Source organism: Ascaphus truei, unplaced genomic scaffold, assembly GCF_040206685.1.
Source record: "Ascaphus truei isolate aAscTru1 unplaced genomic scaffold, aAscTru1.hap1 HAP1_SCAFFOLD_1397, whole genome shotgun sequence".
NCBI classification, from domain to species: Eukaryota; Metazoa; Chordata; class Amphibia; order Anura; family Ascaphidae; genus Ascaphus; species Ascaphus truei.
In genome coordinates, this window is record NW_027454277.1 from 1 (window position 1) to 16,593 (window position 16,593).

Genomic DNA, 16,593 nt, shown 5'->3' on the forward strand with positions numbered 1-16,593 from the left:
TATACTCACACTTATATCCACGCCTAGAAATACTACACACCTATAATTACAGGCACACTTACATATATATATACTCACACTTATATCCACGCCTAGAAATACCACACACCTATAATTACAGGCACACTTACATATATATACTCACACTTATATCCACGCCTAGAAATACCACACACCTATAATTACAGGCACACTTACATATATATACTCACACTTATATCCACGCCTAGAAATACTACACACCTATAATTACAGGCACACTTACATATATATACTCACACTTATATCCACGCCCAGACATACCACACACCTATAATTACAGGCACACTTACATATATATATACTCACACTTATATCCACGCCCAGACATACCACACACCTATAATTACAGGCACACTTACATATATATATACTCACACTTATATCCACGCCCAGACATACCACACACCTATTATTACTCGGACACTTACATATATATACTCACACTTATATCCACGCCTAGAAATACCACACACCTATAATTACAGGCACACTTACATATATATACTCACACTTATATCCACGCCTAGAAATACTACACACCTATAATTACAGGCACACTTACATATATATACTCACACTTATATCCACGCCCAGACATACCACACACCTATAATTACAGGCACACTAACATATATATATACTCACACTTATATCCACGCCCAGACATACCACACACCTATAATTACTCGCACACTTACATATATATACTCACACTTATATCCACGCCTAGAAATACCACACACCTATAATTACAGGCACACTTACATATATATACTCACATTTATATCCACGCCCAGACATACCACACACCTGTAATTACAGGCACACTTACATATATATACTCACACTTATATCCACGCCCAGACATACCACACACCTATAATTACAGGCACACTTACATATATATACTCACACTTATATCCACGCCCAGACATACCACACACCTATAATTACAGGCACACTTACACATATATATACTCACACTTATATCCACACCTAGAAATACCACACACCTATAATTACTCGCACACTTACATATATATACTCACACTTATATCCACGCCTAGACATACCACACACCTATAATTACTCGCACACTTACATATATATACTCACACTTATATCCACGCCTAGACATACCACACACCTATAATTACTCGCACACTTACACATATATATACTCACACTTATATCCACGCCTAGAAATACCACACACCTATAATTACAGGCACACTTACATATATATACTCACACTTATATCCACGCCTAGAAATACCACACACCTATAATTACTCGCACACTTACATATATATACTCACACTTATATCCACGCCTAGACATACCACACACCTATAATTACAGGCACACTTACATATATATACTCACACTTATATCCACACCTAGAAATACCACACACCTATAATTACTCGCACACTTACATATATATATACTCACACTTATATCCACGCCTAGAATACCACACACCTATAATTACAGGCACACTTACATATATATACTCACACTTATATCCACGCCTAGAAATACCACACACCTATAATTACTTGCACACTTACATATATATACTCACACTTATATCCACGCCCAGACATACCACACACCTATAATTACTCGCACACTTACATATATATACTCACACTTATATCCACGCCTAGAAATACCACACACCTATAATTACTCGCACACTTACATATATATACTCACACTTATATCCACGCCTAGACATACCACACACCTATAATTACAGGCACACTTACATATATATACTCACACTTATATCCACGCCTAGAAATACCACACACCTATAATTACAGGCACACTTACATATATATATATATATACTCACACTTATATCCACGCCCAGACATACCACACACCTATAATTACAGGCACACTTACATATATATACTCACACTTATATCCACGCCCAGACATACCACACACCTATAATTACAGGTACACTTACATATATATACTCACACTTATATCCACGCCCAGACATACCACACACCTATAATTACAGGCACACTTACATATATATACTCACACTTATATCCACGCCTAGAAATACCACGCACCTATAATTACAGGCACACTTACATATATATACTCACACTTATATCCACGCCTAGAAATACCACACACCTATAATTACAGGCACAGTTACATATATATACTCACACTTATATCCACACCTAGAAATACTACACACCTATAATTACAGGCACACTTACATATATATACTCACACTTATATCCACGCCTAGAAATACCACACACCTATAATTACAGGCACACTTACATATATATACTCACACTTATATCCACGCCTAGAAATACCACACACCTATAATTACAGGCACACTTACATATATATACTCACACTTATATCTACGCCTAGAAATACTACACACCTATAATTACTGGCACACTTACATATATATACTCACACTTATATCCACGCCTAGAAATACCACACACCTATAATTACAGGCACACTTACATATATATATATATATACTCACACTTATATCCACGCCTAGAAATACCACACACCTATAATTACAGGCACACTTACATATATATACTCACACTTATATCCACACCTAGAAATACTACACACCTATAATTACAGGCACACTTACATACCACACACCTATAATTACAGGCACACTTACATATATATACTCACACTTATATCCACGCCTAGAAATACCACACACCTATAATTACAGGCACACTTACATATATATACTCACACTTATATCCACGCCTAGATATACCACACACCTATTATTACTCGGACACTTACATATATATACTCACACTTATATCCACGCCTAGAAATACCACACACCTATAATTACAGGCACACTTACATATATATATACTCACACTTATATCCACGCCTAGACATACCACATACCTATAATTACAGGCACACTTACATATATATACCCACACTTATATCCACGCCTAGAAATACCACACACCTATAATTACAGGCACACTTACATATATATACCCACACTTATATCCACGCCTAGAAATACCACACACCTATAATTACTCGCACACTTACATATATATACTCACACTTATATCCACGCCTAGAAATACCACACACCTATAATTACAGGCACACTTACATATATATATTCACACTTATATCCACGCCTAGAAATACCACACACCTATAATTACAGGCACACTTACATATATATACTCACACTTATATCCACGCCTAGAAATACTACACACCTATAATTACTGGCACACTTACATATATATACTCACACTTATATCCACGCCTAGACATACCACATACCTATAATTACAGGCACACTACATATATATACTCACACTTATATCCACGCCTAGAAATACTACACACCTATAATTACAGGCACACTTACATATATATACTCACACTTATATCCACACCTAGAAATACTACACACCTATAATTACAGGCACACTTACATACTACACACCTATAATTACAGGCACACTTACATATATATATATACTCACACTTATATCCACGCCTAGACATACCACACACCTATAATTACTCGCACACTTACATATATATACTCACACTTATATCCACGCCTAGAAATACTACACACCTATAATTACTCGCACAATTACATATGCATACTGACACCTATATACACATATAAAAACGTACACAGCTATAATTACTTACACACGTACATTATACATACTTCCACGTATACACAGAAATACTTCACACCTATAATTACTCGCACACTTACATATACACACACACTTATATACACATTAATACATTAATACTCACACACACACATATATATATATACAGTATAATGATATTATAATATTATTTCTCACCCAGCCAGAACTCCGCGGTCAGATTACCGAACCCGTTCTTATATTCGTCCCAATCTCTCCAGAAGTTCATGCGGCCATCCATCCGTCTCTGGAACACCTGCAGGGTCATACACAGGGGTCACCTACCCACCCACAGGGGGTCACCTACCCACCCACAGGGGTCACCAACTCACCCACAGGGGGTCACCTACCCACCCACAGGGGTCACATACCCACCCACAGGGGGTCACCTACCCACCCACAGGGGGTCACCTACCCATCCACCCACAGGGGTCACCTACCCACCCACAGGGGGTCACCTACCCACTCACAGGGGGTCACCTACCCACCCACAGGGGGTCACCTACCCATCCACCCACAGGGGTCACCTACCCACCCACAGGGGGTCACCTACCCACCCACAGGGGGTCACCTACCCACCCACCCACAGGGGGTCACCAACTCACCCACAGGAGGTTACCTACCCACCCACAGGGGGTCACCTACCCATCCACCCACAGGGGGTCACCTACACATCCACCCACAGGAGGTTACCTACCCACCCACAGGGGGTCACCTACCCACACACAGGGGGTCACCTACCCATCCACCCACAGGGGTCACCTACCCACCCACAGGGGGTCACCAAGTCACCCACAGGAGGTTACCCACTCACAGGGGGTCAACTACCCATACACTCACAGGGGTCACCAACTCACCCACAGGGGGTCACCTACCCACCCACCCACAGGGGTCACCTACCCATCCACTCACAGGGGTCACCCATCCACCCACAGGGGGTCACCCACCCACCCACAGGGGGTAACCTACCCATCCACCCACAGGGGGTCACCCATCCACCCACAGGGGGCCACCCATCCACCCACAGGGGGTCACCCATCCACCCACAGGGGGTCACCTACCCACCCACAGGGGGTCACCCATCCACCCACAGGGGTCACCTACCCACCCACAGGGGGTCACCTACCCATCCACCCACAGGGGGTCGGGTCACCTACCCACCCACAGGAGGTTACCTACCCACTCACAGGGGGTCACCTACCCACCCACAGGAGGTTACCTACCCACTCACAGGGGGTCACCCATCCACCCACAGGGGTCACCTACACATCTACCCACAGGGGGTCACCCATCCACCCACAGGGGCCACCCATCCACCCACAGGGGGTCACCCATCCACCCACAGGGGGTCACCCATCCACCCACAGGGGGCCACCCATCCACCCACAGGGGGTCACCCATCCACCCACAGGGGGTCACCTACCCACTCACAGGGGGTCACCCATCCACCCACAGGGGTCACCTACCCATCCACCCACAGGGGGTCACCTACACACCCACAGGGGGTCACCAACCCACCCACATCCTCGGGAAGGCGCGGGACACTCCTGAGTAGAGGAGCCGGGGTTCCGGCAGAGGCCCGGAGAGGCCCGGCCAGCGCTCTTGGACTAACCGCGTTGGCAGACCCGCGAGGCGGCACGCCACCTGCTAGGTTGGTATTTCTGGGCACGTTTTTTTAGAGCCAGGACTGGATTCCCTTACGGTCCGGAGACAAAGGCGCCGTCCCAGCAGGGAGAGTACCAAGAGCGTGACGGTGACCCGGGGTTGGGGTTACCGGCCCTGCGTGACACCACGTTGTGTCTCCATCTCTTGTTGACGATGAAGCCTTCTCCACCGATTCTCCCATGTAACAGGCGCCCACTTTTAGCTCAATGTGACCGTCATATTTCCTTCTTACTTCCCATTATATCTATATATAACACTTTTTTTACCCACCATAACCTTAATGACAGTGGTGATTACCTAGTCTAGTCTCAAACCTGCTTAGCCATTAAGACCAGCCTCACACTGATGATACCCATCAAGGTTGAAACATGTATGTGAGTGGGTCTAATGGCTTTGCATCTCATCCCAGCCTCTGTTTAAAAGCTGTGCTTAAAACAGCATGCATTGGCTTGAGGATTGCTTGTGTAATACGAGCTTGAGACAAAAGGTGGCACTGAGTGCTCATTTGCATGTCATTTCCCAGAATCCCTTGCTGCAGTGGAAGCGCTGTATGCTGGGTGACAATGGGGAAAGACAGGGTTGCAGACCTGCCTAAGACATGCAAATGAACATACAGTAATATTTACAGTTGCTATATATATATATATATCCATTTATACTCACGAGCCAGCCTCCCCCATCAGTCTCCATATCACAATATACGACCATCGGCCTCTCCCTGGCTCCTCCCAGGTATATAGTCAGCTGGCCGGATTTCACCTCTCCATTGAGACGTTGTTCCCAGCAATCCCGGGGGAAGGGAAACCGGAAGCGGCCTAGGTGGGGTGGGAGGGGGGTGGGGGGGGGGGGTAATAATCATTAGAATAATGATAATAATAGAAATTGGTAACGATATAGTAAGTTTGTCATTCTAATAGTATTAGAGAGGCGTTCACTCTCCCCCCGGGTCTCACCTGTAGTGAAGGTGGTGGAGAGGGGGGCGGAGAGGGTCTCCACTCGTAGAGCGCGGAGCTGAACCCGGTACGGAGAGGTGGGGGTGAGGTCGCTCAGGGTGAAGGAGGTGAGGTTGCGAGAGAGGGGGATTTCCTGAGAGGGAGAGAGAGGGGGGTGGCAGGTGTTAGAGAGAGGGAGAGGGAGAGGGGGAAAGAGAGAGGGAGTGAGAGGTTGCAGATAGAGGGAGGGGACGGGAAAAGAGAGAGAGAGAAGGGGTGGGAGGTGGCAGAGAGGGAGAGGGACAGGTAAAGAGAGGGAGAGAGAGGACCTTTGACACCCGGGTGGAGGGAAAGAGAAACGGGAGGAAGAGACAGGTGAGAGGTACGGGTCATGCCCACCTTCACTTGCCCTTCCAGGGGGTGGTAGGTCAGCAGGTATCCGTCAGGGGTGGCCTGGGGTGGTGTCCACGTGAGCAGGGCGCTGTGAGCCGTGATCTGTGTGGCCACGAGGTCCCGGGGGGCGTCTGCACCTGGAGAAAGAGAGGAGAGAAGGGGGAGAAGAGAGAAACCCTAATTAGCTCCCCGAGCCCCACTAACTGTAGGGGGGTGGCGAAACATCGAGTGTGAAGGCTGAGGAGGTCCACTCGGACCACTCGGTCACCATATTCGTAGCCTGATGTCTATCTACCACCCTTTCGGTGAAGATGTACGTCCTCACGTTTCCAATGAGCCTCCACCCCTCCCGCCACTGTCCAGGAACGAGCTCTGGTTCCAACGCTTCTCTCTCTCTCTCTCTCTCTCTCTCTCTCTCTCTCTCTCTCTCTGACATACGCTTCCCTCCTGCGCTTTGTTGAAACCCTCTGGGCATTTTAATTCGCAACCAGCATGCAAGGAACGGGCGTGAAAAGGAGACGGTAAATGTCCGCGTGCAAAAAGCACCGCGCAAAGCAGTGTGAAAAGGAGAGCGCGCCGGCGCCCCCCCCCGGTCTGTAGTGACAACAGGACAGAAAGTAGTGAGCAGAGTGGGCGGTAGGGAGGCGGATTCGTGATACGTACTGGTGGTGAAGGAGGTGGAGGTTGGTGAGCTGGCGGTGGATCCGTGCGAGCTTTGCACACTCACGGTGTATTCGGTTCGCGGGTGCAGCCCGGAGAGAGGAAGTTCGGTTGCGGTCACCGGGGACTTCTAATGTGACTGAGGGGACTGAGAGGGGGAGAGAGGGTGAGGGGGGGGGGGAGAGAGGGGGGGGAGATAGGGGGGGGGGAGAGAGGGGGGGGGGGAGAGGGGGTGGGGAGAGAGAGGAGGAGAGAGAGAGGAGGAGAGAGGGAGGTGAGATAAGGGGGAGAGGTGGAGAGAGAGGTGGGGAGAAGGAGAGAGAAAGGTGGGGAGAGAATGAGAGGGGGAAGAGAGGGAGAGAGAGTGAGAGAGGTGGGGAGAGGGAGAGAGGGGCAAACAGATACACTGATACACGCAGACAGACAGACACGCAGGCAGACAGACACGCAGGCAGACAGACACGCAGGCAGACAGACAGGCAGGCAGACAGACACACGCAGGCAGACAGACAGGCAGACACGCAGGCAGACAGACACACGCAGGCAGACAGACACGCAGACAGACAGACACGCAGGCAGGTAGACACACGCAGACAGACACGCAAACAGACAGACACGCAGGCAGGCAGACACACGCAGACAGACACACGCAGACAGACAGACACACGCAGACAGACAGACACACGCAGACAGAAAAACACAGACAGACAGACAGACACACGCAGGCAGACAAACACGCGGGCAGGCAGACATGCGGGCAGACATGCAGGCAGACAGACACGCAGGCAGACAGACACGCAGGCAGACAGACACGCAGGCCGACAGACACGCAGGCAGACAGACAGACACGCAGGCAGACAGACAGACACGCAGACAGACAGACACGCAGGAAGACAGACACGCAGGCAGACAGACACGCAGGCAGCCAGACACGCAGACAGACAGACACGCAGGCAGACACTCAGACACACAGGCAGACAGACACGCAGGCAGACACGCAGACACGCAGTCAGACACGCAGGCAGACACTCAGACACGCAGGCAGACACGTAGACACGCAGTCAGACACGCAGGCAGGCACAGACACACAGGCAGACACTCAGACACGCAGGCAGACACGCAGACACGCAGTCAGACACGCAGGCAGACACTCAGACACGCAGACACGCAGTCAGACACGCAGGCAGGCACAGACACACAGGCAGACACTCAGACACACAGGCAGACACGCAGACACGCAGTCAGACACGCAGGCAGGCACAGACACACAGGCAGACACTCAGACACGCAGACACGCAGGCAGGCACAGACACACAGGCAGACACTCAGACACGCAGACACGCAGTCAGACACGCAGGCAGGCACAGACACACAGGCAGACACTCAGACACGCAGGCAGACACGCAGGCAGGCACAGACACACAGGCAGACACTCAGACACACAGGCAGACACGCAGACACACAGTCAGACACGCAGGCAGGCACAGACACACAGGCAGACACTCAGACACGCAGACACGCAGGCAGGCACAGACACACAGGCAGACACTCAGACACGCAGACACGCAGTCAGACACGCAGGCAGGCACAGACACACAGGCAGACACTCAGACACGCAGGCAGACACGCAGGCAGGCACAGACACACAGGCAGACACTCAGACACTCAGACACGCAGTCAGACACGCAGGCAGGCACAGACACACAGGCAGACACGCAGGCAGACACGCAGGCAGGCACAGACACACAGGCAGACACTCAGACACGCAGGCAGACACTCAGACACTCAGACACGCAGACACGCAGACAGCCTGCGCTCTCCTCCTCTCTGACACTTCTCACCATTCTCCGCTCTGTACGTCAGTAGATATTTCTCCACAGGTCCCAGCGGAGCCTCCCAGAGCAGAAGAGCTGACACTTCAGTCACTTCAAGAGCACGGAGGAAGCGGGGGCTGCCGATCCCCCCTGCAAAAGAGACACATCAGATTAGAGCGTCAGCTCACACAGTCAGACACGCCCTGTGTGTGTATACACTGGGTATATTAGAGTGTCAGCTCATACAGTACACAGCGTTATAGATGGTACCTGTGGTGAAGAAGCCAATTAAAGGCTGGCTTTCCTCGAAACCGCGCACTGACATCACGGTGACCTCATAACGCGCCCCGGGCATCAGGCCACGCAGAGGGGTACTGTACCCCACCAAACTCACACTCTCAGGCTCGCCTAACAGAGAGAAGAGGGGGTGTTAGGGAGAGGAGGGGGAGAGGAAGGGAGGGGGAGAGAGAGAGAGGAAAGGGGGGGAGAGAGAGTAGGAGGGAGGGGGAGAGAAAGGGGAGGGAGGAGGGGGAGAAGAGGAGGAGGAGGGAAGGGGAGAGAGAGGAAAAGGGCGGAGAGCGGAAAAGCGGGGAGAGAGGATAAGGTAGGGGGTGAGAGAGGAGAAGGGAGGAGGGCGGAGAGAGAGGAAAGGCAGGGAGAGAGGATGGAGGGGAAGAGAGGAGGAGGGGGAAAGAGGAGAGAGGAGGGGGAAGATAGAGGAAAGGCAGGGAGAGAGGATGGAGGGGGAGAGAGAAGGAGGGGGAAAGAGAGGAGAAGGGAGGAGAGAGGAGGGGGGAGAGAGGAAAGGCAGGGAGAGAGGATGGATGGGGGAGAGAAGGAGGGGGAAAGAGGAGAAAGGAGGAGAGAGGAGCTGGGAGAGAGAGGAAAGGTGGGGAGAGCGGAGGGAGGGGGAGAGAGGAGGGAGGGAGGGGGAGAGAGGAGGGAGGGGAGAGAGGAGGGAGGGGAGAGAGGAGAAGGGGGAGAGAGGAGAAGGGGGAGAGAGGAGAAGGGGGAGAGAGAGGAAAGGCGGGGAGAGCGGAGGGAGGGGGAGAGAGGAAAGGCGGGGAGAGCGGAGGGAGGGGGAGAGAGGAGGAGGGGGAGAAAGAGGAGAAGGGAGGAGAGAGGAGGAGGGGGAGAGAGAGGAGAAGGGAGGAGAGAGGAGGGGGGGAGAGAGAAGGCGGGGAGAGCGGAGGGAGGGGGAGAGAGAAGGAAGGGGAGAGAGGAGAAGGGGGAGAGAGGAGAAGGGGAGAGAGAGGAAAGGCGGGAAGACACGGAGGGAGGGGGAGAGAGGAGGAGGGGGAGAGAGAGAAGGGAGGAGAGAGGAGGGGAGAGAGAGATAAGGCGGGGAGAGTGGAGGGAGGAGAGAGGAGGGGGGAGAGAGGAGTGGAGTGTGTGAAATGGGGGGAGAGGATGGGGGTGTGAGAGATGGGGGGATGGGGGTGGGGGTGTGAGAGATGGGGGGATGGGGGTGGGGGTGTGTGTGAGAGATGGGGGGATGGGGGTGTGAGAGATGGGGGGACGGGATGGGGGGGTGAGAGATGGGGGGATGGGGGTGTGAGAGATGGGGGGAGGGGATGGGGGTGTGAGAGATGGGGGACGGGGATGGGGGTGTGAGAGATGGGGGGATGGGGGTGTGAGAGATGGGGGGACGGGGATGGGGGTGTGAGAGATGGGGGGATGGGGGTGTGAGAGATGGGGGGATGGGGGTGTGAGAGATGGGGGGACGGGGATTGGGGTGTGAGAGATGGGGGGATTGGGGTGTGAGAGATGGGGGGAGAGGGGTGTGAGAGATGGGGGGACGGGGATTGGGGTGTGAGAGATGGGGGGATTGGGGTGTGAGAGATGGGGGGAGGGGGGTGTGAGAGATGGGGGGACGGGGATTGGGGTGTGAGAGATGGGGGGATTGGGGTGTGAGAGATGGGGGGAGGGGGGTGTGAGAGATGGGGGACGGGGATGGGGGTGTGAGAGATGGGGGAGGGGGGGTGTGAGAGATGGGGGGATTGGGGTGTGAGAGATGGGGGGATTGTGGTGTGAGAGATGAGGGGAGGGGGGTGTGAGAGATGGGGGACGGGGATGGGGGTGTCAGAGATGGGGGGAGGGGGGTGTGAGAGATGGGGGGATGGGGGTGTGAGAGATGGGGGGATGGGGGTGTGAGAGATGGGGGGATGGGGGTGTGAGAGATGGGGGGATGGGGGTGTGAGAGATGGGGGGATGGGGGTGTGAGAGATGGGGGGATGGGGGTGTGAGAGATGGGGAGACGGGGATGGGGGTGTGAGAGATGGGGGGACGGGGATGGGGGAGGGGGTGAGAGATGGGGGACGGGGATGGGGGAGTGAGAGAGAGGAGAGGGGGTTTGAGGTTACCTCCCTCCGCTAGTTGATAGGACACTTTGAATGTGTTGGTCTCTGGGTTTGGGGGGTCCCAGCTCACGAGGACGGACGTCTCCCCCTTGTCGCTAAACGTCAGGTTCTGTGGGGGCGCCAGCTCTAGCGGGGAAAGAAGGAGAGAGCTGTGCTGTGTGGGCAGGCGAGGGGTTAATGGAACGATGCTCTGCGGAGCCAGTTTAACGGAGCGATGCTCTGCAGGGTCTCTGGCAGGGGAGGGGGTAATGGAGCGACGCTCTGCAGGGTCTCTGGCAGGGGAGGGGGTAACGGAGCGATGCTCTGCAGGTCTCTGGCAGGGGAGGGGTTAATGGAGCGATGCTCTGCAGGGTCTCTGGCAGGGGAGGGGGTAATGGAGCGATGCTCTGCAGGGTCTCTGGCAGGGGAGGGGGTAATGGAGCGATGCTCTGCAGGTCTCTGGCAGGGGAGGGGTAATGGAGCGACGCTCTGCAGGGTCTCTGGCAGGGGAGGGGTTAATGGAGCGATGCTCTGCAGGGTCTCCATACCTAGGGGTCCCGTCTGCCCTATAGTTTCCAGGCTGTCCTGCTCCGTTCCCTCTCTCACGCCGAATAGGGTGATGGTGTAGACGGTGTCGGGCGTGAGGCCGGGCAGCGGGAGGGAGCGGGCAGAGCCCTCGGCCCACGCCTCCTCCAGGGAACCCTCCTGTCCCGAGCGCCCATAACGCACGGCGAAGGAGTCAAAGATACCCTGAGGGGCCTCCCAGGAGAGGAGGATGGAGTAAGGACCCAACGGAGAGGCAAAGAGATCGTCCAGGCGGGAGGAGGGCTGTCCCACTGCCTCCGGGAAACCTGAGGGGGGGGGAGGGAGAGAGGGGGGGAGAGAGGGTGAGAGAGAGGGGGAGAGAGGGGGGGGAGAGAGAGGGGAGGGTGAGAGAGAGGGGAGGAGAAGAGGGGGGAGAGAGGGGGGGAGAGAGAGGGGGAGAGAGAGAGGGGGAGAGAGAGGGAGGGAGGGAGAGAGGGAGGGAGAGAGGGGGGAGAGAGAGGGAGAGAGGGGGGAGAGAGAGAGGGACAGAGGGGGGAGAGAGGGGGGGGAGAGAGAGGGAGGGAGGGAGGGAGAGAGAGAGGGAGGAGAGAGAGGGGGGGGAGAGAGGGGGGAGAGAGAGGGGGAGAGAGAGGGGGAGAGAGAGAGGGGGGGAGAGGAGGGGGAGGGAGAGGGGAAGAGAGAGAGGGAGAGAGAGGGAGGGAGGGATGGATAGAGAGAGGGGGAGAGAGGGGGAGAAATGGAGGAAGTAAGGGACAGAGAGGGAGGGGAGAGAGGGGGGAGAGAGTGAGAGGGATGGAGGAAATAAGGGGAGAGAGAGGGGGAAGAGGGTGGAGGGGGAGGAAGGAGGGAGGGGGGGCAAGAGGGAGGAAGAGTGAAGAAGGGGAGAGCAAGAGGGAGGCGGGGAGGAAGAGGGAGGGGGGCGGAAGGGGGAGGGAGGGAGAAGAAGAGGGAGGGGGGAGGGAGAAGAAGAGGGAGGGGGAGGGAGAAGAGGAGGGAGGGGGAGGAAGAAGAGGGAGAGGGGAGGAAGAAGAGGGAGGGGGGAGGAAGAAGAGGGAGGAGGGGGAGGGAGGGGGGAGGAAGAGGGAGGAGGAAGAAGAGGGAGGAGGGGGAGGGAGGGGGGAGGAAGAGGGGGGGGAGGAAGAGGGGGAGGGAGGGGGGAGGAAGAGGGGGGAAAGGGGGGGGAAGAGGGGGGAGGAAGAGGGGGGAGGGGGAGGAAGAGGGAGAGGGGGAGGAAGAGGGAGCAGGGGAGGAAGAGGGAAAGGAGGAAATGGGGGAAATGGATGGGGGAAAAAGAGGGAGGGGAGGAAGAGGGAGGGGAGGAAGAGGGAGGGGGGGAAGGAAGGGGGGGGGAAGGAAGGAGGAGGAAGAGGGAGGGGAGAAAGAGGAAGGGGGGGAGAGGGAGGGAAGGAAGAGGGGAGAGGGATGGGGGAGGGGGAGGAGTGAGGGGGAGGAGGGGGGAGGAGGGGAAGGGGGGAGGAGGGGGAGGGGTAGGGGGGGAGGAAGAGGGAGGGTGAGAAAGAAAAGGAGGGGGGATGAGTGAGGGAGTGGGATAGAGAAGGTTACACATTAACGTAACTGCACAGATATAGGGTAATTTATAATACAGATATATATATTTATACATTCCTCAGGATATACACACAGCCCGGCACACAGTATAAGGTATGTACTTACAGTATATATATATATAGTGGCTGGCGGGTGACTTACCGGTCACTACCTCTGTGGATACGGGCTTGCTGCGCTCCCCCCCGGTCACCCCGTACAGGTGAAACTTGTACCTCCTGGAGGGGGACAGCCCGGTGATGACGGCGCTCGTGTCCCCTCCCGGGACCTGCAGCTCTCTCATCCCCCCCTCCGGCTCCCGGTACTGAACCACAAGGAACTCAAACGGGGGACCCCCCTCCACCGTCCAGGACAGCCTCACCGAGTCTCTTCCCACTTCAGAGGCCAGCAGATCCCCCAGGCGAGGGGCGGGCGGGCTGGGGGGTGAGGGGGCAACGGGTTTCTCCAGGGGGGCTGCAAATAGCACAGAGGCCTCAGCAAAACCAGACTTTGTGTCTGTTAGTTCTCTAAACTAGTCCTGGTTATAATGCTAGTTTCAGTTCCTTAACTAGTCCTGGTTATAATGCTAGTTTCAGTTCCTTAACTAGTCCTGGTTATAATGCTAGTTTCAGTTCCTTAACTAGTCCTGGTTATAATGATAGTTTCAGTTCCTTAACTAGTCCTGGTTATAATGCTAGTTTCAGTTCCTTAACTAGTCCTGGTTATAATGATAGTTTCAGTTCCTTAACTAGTCCTGGTTATAATGCTAGTTTCAGTTCCTTAACTAGTCCTGGTTATAATGCTTGTTTCAGTTCCTTAACTAGTCCTGGTTATAATGCTTGTTTCAGTTCCTTAACTAGTCCTGGTTATAATGCTTGTTTCAGTTCCTTAACTAGGCTTGGTTATAATGCTAGTTTCAGTTCCTTAACTAGTCCTGGTTATAATGCTAGTTTCAGTTCCTTAACTAGTCCTGGTTATAATGCTAGTTTCAGTTCCTTAACTAGTCCTGGTTATAATGCTAGTTTCAGTTCCTTAACTAGTCCTGGTTATAATGCTAGTTTCAGTTCCTTAACTAGTCCTGGTTATAATGCTAGTTTCAGTTCCTTAACTAGTCCTGGTTATAATGCTAGTTTCAGTTCCTTAACTAGTCCTGGTTATAATGCTAGCTTCAGTTTCTTAACTAGTCCTGGTTATAATGCTAGTTTCAGTTCCTTAACTAGTCCTGGTTATAATGCTAGTTTCAGTTCCTTAACTAGTCCTGGTTATAATGCTAGCTTCAGTTTCTTAACTAGTCCTGGTTATAATGCAGTGAACCTGGCTCTGCATCTGCTGACCAGAGTGCTGTAATCTGGACAGTGACCCTGCACCTGCTGACCAGAGTGCTGAGTTCTGGACAGTGACCCTGGCTCTGTATCTGCTGACCAGAGGGCTGTAATCTGGACAGTGACCCTGGCTCTGCTGACCAGAGTGCTGTAATCTAGACAGTGACCCTGCACCTGCTGACCAGAGTGCTGTAATCTGGACAGTGACCCTGGCTCTGCTGACCAGAGGGCTGTAATCTGGACAGTGACCCTGCACCTGCTGACCAGAGTGGTGTAATCTGGACAGTGACCCTGCACCTGCTGACCAGAGTGCTGTAATCTGGACAGTGACCCTGCACCTGCTGACCAGAGTGCTGTAATCTGGACAGTGACCCTGCACCTGCTGACCAGAGGGCTGTAATCTGGACAGTGACCCTGCACCTGCTGACCAGAGGGCTGTAATCTGGACAGTGACCCTGCACCTGCTGACCAGAGTGCTGTAATCTGGACAGTGACCCTGCACCTGCTGACCAGAGGGCTGTAATCTGGACAGTGACCCTGTATCTGCTGACCAGAGTGCTGTAATCTGGACAGTGACCCTGCACCTGCTGACCAGAGGGCTGTAATCTGGACAGTGACCCTGCACCTGCTGACCAGAGGGCTGTAATCTGGACAGTGACCCTGCACCTGCTGACCAGAGGGCTGTAATCTGGACAGTGACCCTGATTTTGCGGTTAGACGCCTGGCTGTGTTCACACACACGCCATAGCACCGGATCCAGGGCTCGTGCTACTCTTTACACCAGTTTGGGGTGTGCCCGGGCTCACCCCCGCAGAGAGCTTTGTGGGTGCAGCAGTTCCCTTACTGTTTTAGGAGAACAGGATTAAGGGATAGGGAAGTACCGGTGGTCGTACAGATCGTACAGATCGGGCCAGATGAAGGGCTATATCCCCGAAACGTAGCCCCCCCCCCATTGGCTTTCTTCCGTGCACCTCCCACCTCTTTTCCTCTCCCCCCTCCCTTCCTCCCCCTTGTCCTCCTAGTCACTTTTTCCCACCGCTGTTACTTTGCACCTTTGGTAATTGTTCCCCCCTTGGTAACAAGGTAGCATATACTAGTCCCAGTTTCCTAAACGAGCGCTAGTTTTAACACTAACTTCCGTTTCTAAATTCATTCTAGTTATAATACTAGATTCCGTTTTCTTAACTAGTCCTGGTTTCCATACCAGTTCCGGTTTCTAAACTAGTTCTACTTTTACCCGTCTCCGCTTGTAAACAAGTTGCATTTGTAATACTACAGTAGTTCCAGTTTCTTAACTTGTTTTACTAGTAATACTAGTTTCAGCTTCTAAACCAGTTGTGATTTCAGTACTAGTTTTAGTTCTCTACACTATGCCTGGTTTTAATACTGCTTACAGATTCTGAACTCATTTTGGTTTTAATACTAATAATACTAATAATACTAGTTGCCATGTTCTAATCTTGACTTGATTATAATATTAGTTTGAGTTTCTAAACGTGTCTTGGCGATAATACTAGTTTCAGTTTTCTAAACTAGTTTTACTTGTGATACTAGTTCTGGTGGAAATACTAGTTCCAGTTTCTAAACTTTGGTAATAA

General features: G+C 52.6%; 1 protein-coding gene across 1 annotated transcript in view; it reads right to left on the reverse strand.

Moving 5' to 3' along the window:
- Nucleotides 1–3,912: 3,912 nt before the first annotated feature.
- The window catches only part of LOC142475807 (uncharacterized), a 70,269-nt gene continuing 57,588 nt past the window's right edge, over nucleotides 3,913–16,593 (reverse strand). Inside the window, 11 exon segments of the mRNA XM_075581541.1 lie at nucleotides 3,913–4,035; nucleotides 6,108–6,259; nucleotides 6,398–6,530; nucleotides 6,776–6,906; nucleotides 7,433–7,541; nucleotides 7,543–7,577; nucleotides 9,271–9,393; nucleotides 9,514–9,651; nucleotides 11,607–11,729; nucleotides 12,131–12,433; nucleotides 13,839–14,147. Of these exon segments, the coding sequence (XP_075437656.1) occupies nucleotides 3,928–4,035; nucleotides 6,108–6,259; nucleotides 6,398–6,530; nucleotides 6,776–6,906; nucleotides 7,433–7,541; nucleotides 7,543–7,577; nucleotides 9,271–9,393; nucleotides 9,514–9,651; nucleotides 11,607–11,729; nucleotides 12,131–12,433; nucleotides 13,839–14,147 (1,664 nt within the window). The 3' untranslated portion in view covers nucleotides 3,913–3,927.